Source organism: Fusarium redolens (genome assembly GCF_020744475.1).
Source record: "Fusarium redolens strain MPI-CAGE-AT-0023 chromosome Unknown BKA55scaffold_2, whole genome shotgun sequence".
Lineage (NCBI taxonomy): Eukaryota > Fungi > Ascomycota > Sordariomycetes > Hypocreales > Nectriaceae > Fusarium > Fusarium redolens.
In genome coordinates this window covers 2,880,602-2,889,319 of record NW_025763665.1, presented here as the reverse complement: position 1 = coordinate 2,889,319, position 8,718 = coordinate 2,880,602, and the positions used below count along the sequence as shown (strand labels likewise).

General features: G+C 49.8%; 2 protein-coding genes across 2 annotated transcripts; one reads left to right on the top strand and one right to left on the bottom strand.

Annotated features, from left to right (window-relative positions):
* Nucleotides 1–298: 298 nt before the first annotated feature.
* On the top strand, nucleotides 299–1,373 carry BKA55DRAFT_499149 (uncharacterized protein; the record flags this gene model as incomplete). The annotated part of the gene is made up of 4 exons (XM_046186630.1): nucleotides 299–455; nucleotides 510–614; nucleotides 667–730; nucleotides 782–1,373. Coding segments are annotated over 4 exons (918 nt in total), but the record flags the coding sequence as incomplete, so codon positions are not given.
* A 2,123-nt stretch (nucleotides 1,374–3,496) lies between these two features.
* On the bottom strand, nucleotides 3,497–8,287 carry BKA55DRAFT_534315 (uncharacterized protein; the record flags this gene model as incomplete). Its single annotated transcript, XM_046189585.1, has 7 exons — nucleotides 3,497–4,336; nucleotides 4,388–4,892; nucleotides 4,946–5,474; nucleotides 5,800–5,846; nucleotides 5,940–8,042; nucleotides 8,095–8,173; nucleotides 8,248–8,287. 7 exons carry the CDS (start codon nucleotides 8,285–8,287, stop codon nucleotides 3,497–3,499), a joined length of 4,143 nt encoding a protein of 1,380 aa, XP_046055365.1.
* Nucleotides 8,288–8,718: the final 431 nt, after the last annotated feature.

Here is an 8,718-nt window from a genome sequence, read left to right as displayed (position 1 = left end):
CCAAAACAAGCCCCTCATTCCCTTCGCTCGTCATCGCCCATCAGGTTGTTTGCCCTAACCTAACGCGACGGCTTGTACCCTCATACCAAAACACCACAAATACGATACCACAATAGCCAAATGACTATTCAATCATGCTAACGCTCTTATCAGAACCCTTTTGCCTACCTCGGTACGATTCCTCCTCTCCCCGCTTTCCCCGCGAGAAAAAAAAAAAGCCAACCTCGCTTCATCGACTCCGATGCCCAATGCCCAACTCAATTACGATCATTCGTACTGACATATCGACTCCTCCACAGGCAATGACAGTGACGGCGAGGAGAAGCCCGTCGTTCCTGTCAAGACCGTTGACAAGAACACTGCTCGTACTACTAAGCGTAATGTCGAGCCCCAGGCTCCCGTAAGGGCCGGTGGTGCTGGCGGTAACCGCCGTGGTCCCGGTGGTAACGAGGGTGGTGAGTTTTACGCACTGGAACTGAGTCCAAGGTCAAAATACTGACTCGGAATAGCTTTCCGGGATCGTGGTGCTGGCAGCAACCGAAACCAGAACCGATCCACTGAGGAGACTCCTCGTGATGGTCCCCGAGGCGGTGCCGGTGCTCGTGTCCGTGGTGGTGAGTAGCCCGAGGTTTTTGGTTATGGCGAACACAAGCTGACAACTTACAGGACGTGGCGCTAGACACGCCCGTGAGCGCGATGACCGACACCCTTCCAAGTTCGGTGGTCACGGGTATGCTTGACTGAAAATCCTAGTCTTGTTCGACATACTGACAGTATATAGTGGCTCTGACAAGCAGGCTGCCCAATCCTGGGGTGCTAACGAGGGCACTGCTGAGCTTAAGGACGAGCAGGCCGGTGAAGCTATCGCTAAGGACGAGCAGAAGGAGGCCGTTGCTGAGGACGCCGCCGCCGCCGAGGCTGCTGCTGCTGAGGAGGAGGCCGAGAAGCAGGTCTCTTACGAAGAATATCTCGCCCAGCAGGCTGAGAAGAAGGCCGCTCTCGACTCTGGTCTCAAGGTCCGTGAGGCCAACGAGGGCAGCAAGCTCGACAAGAAGTGGGCCAACGCCAAGCCCCTCGAGAACGAGGAGGAGGAGTACTTCGCCCCTACCGGAGGCAAGGCCCAGCGCCAGCGCGAGCGCAAGGTCAAGCAAACCATTGACTTCGACCCTCGCTTCGTCGAGCCTGAGCGTACCCGAGGTGGTGCTCGCGGAGGCCGTGGCGGCCGTGGTGGTCGTGGCGGAGAGCGTGGTGGTGACCGTGGCCGTGGAGGTAACCGCGGCGGTCGCGGCGGTGCTCCTCAGGGATCTGCTAAGGGCAATGCTGCTATTAACACCAGCGACCAGTCTGCTTTCCCCAGCCTCGGCGGCAACTAGATTGCCTAAGCCCGCGCGCCTCGCACAAGAGAGCGCCTCAAAAACCCCCTGCTTGCACCCTCTCACAGCATAGCAACATGGGTCAACGTCATGAATGTCCACGCCCTCCCCCCTTTTTCCTTTTTTTCTCACTCGTCACGATATAAGAAGGGGGTGGAAAGGATGCCATATTCGTTGTTCTTCGACAGGTTGAAATGAAAAAAATAAGTTGACCATTGGTTTTTGTGTCTGGCTGGATGGTCTGCGTCCAACGGGCAAAGTGCTGCGTGATATAGGGAGGATTTGAGCTCAGATCTCACTAGCTCGGCTGCACCCAGAAATATTTCTGTCCTCTAGGTCTTCTCGAAGGTTTTCCGTACAAAATTCATTTGAAATGCTCTTATATCTTTATCTGATTTGTGATACACCGCAAGATGAATGCACTAAATTGGGTACAGCCAATAGGCAGGCTCAACATCTTCCCTCTACAACATATTATATTTTCATGGCTTTATATGTACGGAATTCTCTATAAACGTACTCTACTTAGTCGTTATTGTGCAGCGCTCAATTTGCTTATGGTTGTTGGCCGCCAGTAAGTCAACTTCACTCATCCCCCTATCGGCACCTGAAACTGGCACTTAACTTTTGCAGCGCAAACGAGCCCTAAAACCTCTAAGGGCTTGTTCAGTTCTTTGTTCTTACCGTAAAAATGCTCACTATGCAAGCTTGCAAGCCAATAAAAGCATGCAGGCGGAATCTGATACGTCACATCGCACTGGTCAGGGGTATGGACAAATATCGTATCGTGAACGACCAGCACTCGAATCTCTAACAAGAGGATGGTTTTAATTCACTCATAGGAACATATAATCTGTTTACAGCTTGGGATATTGTTCTTTCCGATGATCCACGCCACAGAATGAAGGCCCCCCTGAAGAACCATCTAAGTCAACCTTGCCAAGCGGCTTATTCAAGGGACTGCACCCGAACTATGACTAGAACACCCTAATCTGTTCTCTAGAACTGGCACAAGTAGCCTTTGTCCACTAGTAGTCACTACGTGCTCGCACTCGCAGCTCTAAGTCAGTTGGTTTGGAGCGACCTTGGCTTGAGGCGCAACTCGCCCATTCTTTGGTCTTTGAAGCTCGTTTGAGCTCCAATACGCTTCAAGAATTAAGTCTAGACTCGATTATACGAGTCAAAGTAATAAAATGTGCTTGACTCTCCATCTTGACGACCCCTCTAGCCCTAACGTCGTTGAATGGGCTCTTCGTTTCTAAGCCCCTTTTCCATCAAACACATCGCTTGGGAACATATTGAACTGTTGTAGAACAAGCGAACAGAACAAAACGGTTGTTCAGTCGAGATTGGAGGCACTGCTCAATAATTTTGAATATAAATTGCCTGTAGAGTTCTCGTTTTCTTCTTCATCACTCACTTCAGAGCCAAACAACCACATGAGAATACTTCAGCAAGCCTGTCACAATACCAAAGCAACTTCAGAAGTATTCTTTGTCAACTTTCCACACTCAGAGCACTACCTACACTCAGTAGTAACCAAATCACCACAAACCGCCACTATGGAGTCTTACCATCCTACCAACACGGACAACCAGGGGAGCAAGAAGGACAGTACCTTTAAGAAACTCCTTCTCCGTTTTTGCGGCAATATGGAGTATCACACCGACAACTTCAAAAACGACCTTAAGGAAGCCTGCACTAAGCTCCACGGTAAGGTCCGCGATTTCTTGCGTGATCATTTCCAACGACGAGATCAGGATAACAAACCCATAGGCTTTAACCATTAAGTTTAATCATAGCACTGACAAGAAGGGAGATGAGACGTCATGGTGAGGCCGAAGAACACTTGTGTAGGTATTAGGATTCTGGGTTGAGTATCCAGGGGGTGGAGTACGTATTTGACAACTTTCAGCACTGGTATCTGGTACGATTTAGGATAACAGTCTCAATAAATTTGTATACGCCTCATATCAATATTTCTTCTTAGTAATAAGTGATGTTTTGTTGTAATAATAACACTAGACGTGGTGACCCCTGTAAGATCTCATGAAAGGGGAGAATAAGAACGCTTTTCATTTGTTTCGTATCTAGTTACAAGAAGACAAAGACGCTACAATACTTTACACCCGATGTGAAAATGTGTGCGAAGCATCCATTCCAAGAGAGAATGCCAGCAAAACAGCGTTAAAAATGGCCATCATGTAGAAAGGCGCCCCGTTGGAGAGTTTGTCAAAGAGAGAGCCCCCCAGCTTAGTAAGTAGCAAGATGGCAAAGCCACCATACAATGAATACACGCCTGCAATAGAGCCCTTGAGGCGAATACGAGAGACTGACTCTTGGTCTGTTGTGATGCTGATGAGAGGCCGGCTCTCATCGTTGGCTGATTCATACTCTTCTGGCTGGAGCAGGCTTTCAGGACGGGCGGTTCGAGGCAGCTCAACTGCGAGAATTCCACGGCCAAGAGAACCAAGGCTGCAAACGATAGCGCCGATCTGGCTGATACCGAGGAGCGATACAATAAAAAAGATTGCTGGGCTACCGCCTCGGCCGTCTACGTCCTTGATTTCAGGACTGGAGAGTTGCGGAAGGGCGATGTAGCCTGCAATACCAAAGACGGTTGAGACGACGATAGGATAGTTGATACGACCAGTTCGACTAGCAAGGTATCCGAAGATAGGAGCGCAGATGAGGCCCATCAGTTGCGCCACACCAGTAAGGATGGAAGACAGGACATATGCAGCTCTACACTCCTCCTTGAGCTCGGGTGACGAATCGTGTGGTGAGCCTTTGCAGAAACCGTTGCTGATGTAAAACGTGTTGACATACAGAGGGATGAAGAGTGAGATAGCAACGCTTGAAGCTCGAGCAACGAAGCCGCCAACATAGCCAAGTCCGATTCGTGAATCAACGAAGCCAAGGAAGACTGAGTCTTTCATGAGATGGAGATAGGGCGCAAGCTTCTGTATCTGGTTAGTAAAAAAGCAACCAAAATCGAATTGTGTTGGACTTACACGTCGCTCACGACCGTTTCCATCGCTTGATTCGTCCTCGTTCTTCAGACCAAAGAGCGTCCTCCAACCCTTGCCCTCCTCACCTTTGATGTTGCGCAGACCGATCGCAACAAAGATAGACACGGCCAATGCGACAAGCGCAACAATATAGAAGCTATAAGAGACCGCTTCAGCGGGTGTAGTATCCTTATTCTCGCCAAATCGCGCCGGGAGTGGGAGGAACAGCGTCAGTGCGACAAGCGCACCGCATCCAGTAAACAGTCCAACGAATCCTGCTAGCTTGGATGGTCTTCCTGCCGCAGTATCGGCAGTATCTGTTGTGCTCGGCTCAGAAATCGACTGTGTGTATCGTTCTTGGGTGATTGTCGCTTCGGATTCTACAGAGAATGCAATGCTGCTTCGGGCTGTCGCATGCTGAAGAGCCTTGATTCTAGCTTGGGCTTCATCCTCCTCGTCGTTGCTATCGTCCGTCAAAGATGGTAGTATCGCAGTTACCATTGTAGCCCTTCCAAAGTTAGCATTGCTCGTTCATGTAAGATATAAGCTGTCTCAACTCACGCTGCAGATGCGCCGATTGCGAATAACACGCGAGCCAGCAACAATTGCGGATATACAGTCTTCGCCTGCACAAACAGAGCCAGCGATACACCAATTATCGCGTATCCAATAACAGCAACCCATCTAACACCCAGACGATCCGACACAAGACCCCATCCTGGACAAGCGACAAGTGCAACAAGCTCATCGACGAAGCCAAGGGTTCCCACGACATCACCAACGCCCTCCTTCTGCCCAATCAAGTCGGTAATAACAAAAGAAACAGAGCTGTTCAAAAAGACAAGAAAGGAGATCGAGAAGAGCGATATGCCGAGAAGGTACGTCAATGCCTGTAGAGGCGTCGTCGACGGCGCAAATGGTAGATATCGCAACATGGCGGGGTTCTTTCGGAACGATTGTTGTTCAGAAAGAGGAGGGATATCACATTGCAGACACAAAATAAACTGGTATTTGGGCACGCGAAATGTTGACGTAGTGGTGCTAAGCGCGATCGATGGATGTGATGAAATGGATGCCAGAGCTGGGCTACCTAAACAATAATAGTACTAAACAATAAGGGCGGATGACCGGGGAGCTACCTAATTCCAGTTGAAGCTCGGATATCGAATGACGGGGCCATTACATAATCTTCACGCATCATGCACCCGATATCGCACTGGAGAGAAAGAGTATCGTAAGATATTAATTAACTCGGTCTTGGAGCACGAAGTTTGTAGCTGATACTGAAAAAGTGAGACTCAATATCGCGTGGCGTTGAGGTTGTTACACCGTAATCGCGATTCGCTAAGGACAAGCTAGCTCCATGTGTCATGTCTCCATGTGTAAGTTCACCATATAAATAAACACAAACATACATATATCGAGCGGCTTTTCACCCCAACCTATAAGCTTCTGTCTACGACTGCCATGCTGCATTCCAAGTGATACAAGATTCCCATACTCCATGCCTAAGCCCAAACTCCATTAGCCCATTATCTTGCGGGTCCCGTTTTACCAAGCCCAGAGCACCTTGTGGTGAAGAGTCCTGGCACCTAGCCTCTCAAATTCGAAAGGTGTAATCCATGAGTCGTTGGTCGACAGCTTAGCAAACACACTGGCACCTTTCCAGGTGACCACTTGTTCGTCCATATCTCTCGCGCTTCGACTCACGAGGATTCGATCGCTCAGTTCGGGTCGTCGGGCCTTGATCTTCTCCTCCAGGACAACCGTAAAGTGAGGAATCTTAGCGCCACCTCCAATAACCATGATACTTCCAAGTAAGTCTCGCAGCTTCTTCTCATCGCCCTTAGCGGCGTTCTGAATACTTGTGAGAATGGCAATGTCGAGAGGAGCGACCGGTAGCACGGCGTCTCGCTCAGCGGCCATGGATTTGGCGGTTCGAGCAGCAGCATCGACAAACATGCCTGCTGGCGGCTGTGTTTGTCCGGGATTAGGAGTTCCACCAGCACGAGAACCGTTGGGCGCTGGGCTACCTCCGTTCACACCCTCCCTGTCCTTGCCGAAGACATATGGAAGCGGCGTGTTGGCGCCCTCCGGTGCAGGAGATCCGGCATGAGAACCCATGGGAGTTCCGTTGGTCATACCCTCCTTTGCTCCGAGGAAGTTGAATTGTTTGTTCTCTTTGATAGGTGTTGAGATATCGGGCTGTGACAGTGTAAAGCCATTGGCGTTGGATGTTATCGACGGCTGGACGAGTGCTAGAATCGCTAATTGGGCGGCAGATGTGGGATCGTCTGGAATATCAACGTCGTAGGCGTTGTAAGATCTCTCGACCAGCTTACGCCGTCCCCTTAACTTGGCGCTGTTGTCGAAGATGGCTGGGTCGTACACTCCCATCGGGGCAAGAATGACCTCATCATATGTCTTGAAAGCGTATTTCCGCGTTGGTTGGTTAGGTGCCCGGACATGGAAGTTGAAGAGTTGGACAGAAATATCTGCTTGTGACATGGTGCAGTGCTTAATCTTCAGCTCTTCAGCAAGAAGGAAATCGTATCGTCGTCGCAGGTTCATGTCCTGATAAGGAAAGTTGTCGTAAAGCATCATTTTCAGGAATGTATCGGTGATATCGTAGCCTCCATATTTCAGGTTGATCCTTGAATCCTCGATGACAAGACCGTCTTCCACACAGGTCACGGCTGTCTTCTGAGCTCCCACATCGACAACACAGGCTTGTGTGTATCCGGCACCAAAAGTCGCAGCCATTCCTTCCTGGACGAAACACACCCTAGAGAATTCGAACCAGGTCATGCACGATCGCAGGATTTGCTCCACGTATTTCTTGTCGTATAAGTCGGGAATGACAAACACGCAGCTGTACTGTTGCCATTCGCTGTTTGTCTTCAATCCAAGCTCTTGCCTCAATGCCTTGTCGAGCAATGTTTCGAAATCATCATACATATGCTCCTGACTTGTATATCCATCTTCGTTCCACTGTCCATGCTGTATAGGCCACCAAAGCTTGAATTTGGGATTCGAGTCGTCGGGAACACGCTCCGCTTGGTGTCCAATAAAGCACGAAGCTAATGACTTGGGGTCATCAAGTGTTTCGATATCAGTCCATTCGATCTCAAGAGGGTCGTTGTGCTTCTGGATAACTTCGGGTTCGGTACGACGGTTGAAAGTCTGAACAAGTTCCTTCGAGTTGGGCAGGACTTTGCGCTTGTTGGCTCGCATTTCAACCTTGAGGTCATTGCACATCTTGTTATATTTCTTTGACCACTCTTCTCCGTACTGTTGGTCGGGGGTCTTGGCCTCGAACTGTCGTCGTGGTAGGGCCTCGTACATCTCGGATTCGGTCTGGGGAAACTTGGTCGCTAGTGTCATCGGAATTGTCTTTGGGAGGGCATCGCTCGCAAAGCCTATTCGAAGATTTTGACTGCCGGGGTGGATCACAATGACCCTTGAGGGATCCAGGCCAGCCGAAGGTGTTGTAGCACCATCTTCGTCAGGGAGATCTGCGACAGGAAGTGGTAACTCCCCATTGGCAGTCTTGGATAGAGCGCGATCTCGGTCTCGAGCACTTTGTACTAGTCGATCTCGGGTGGCATCGCTCTGGAGGCGGAGGGCGAGGATTTGGTCATCGCGCTTCATGTAATCACTAACAAAGCATCATCAGGACAAAGGCCGCTTATTAGAAAGAGTCACCGTACGTGTAGTAGTTTTTCTGATTAATCGGGGTGACATCAGGCCATGTCGTCAGCTTCATGCCATTGTCAGTCCTCTCAAGACCTAAAGCAATCTTGTCAGTATATGTGTCTAAAGCGACAGCCGAGTCGCTATCGACAAGTGATAATGGAACATACCTTCCCGCAGGAGGACTCTTTCGCTGACTTTTCCAACCATGTTGATGGATTGGCCTTGACCTTTCTAATGTTGCGGTGGAAATAGCGCTGAGCAAGCTCACATCGATAGTGAGGTGATGAAGAAGCTTCCAGCGCGCGCTCAACAAGCTCTCAAAAACACCAGGAGCGCATTCATGGTCTGGATCGCGGCAGCAAAATGGGTTTAGCGCGAACTATCCGGACTTTTGATGACCCGGGACCTGGCATGCATTGGCGATTGGGTCCGTATAGCGTCTCTTCCCCACAAGAGGTTATACGATAGAGTTGCGGAGTACAGCTTAAATCGGCGGCCAAAGTATTCTCTCTTAAACCACTATATCCGGTACACAATGCTCTGGATGATGAAATTTCCATTTCAGTCAATTGTCTCTGTCGCGATGACGAATACATTGGTCTGGAGTTACACGAGCAATAATCCAGATACTGTTGGCG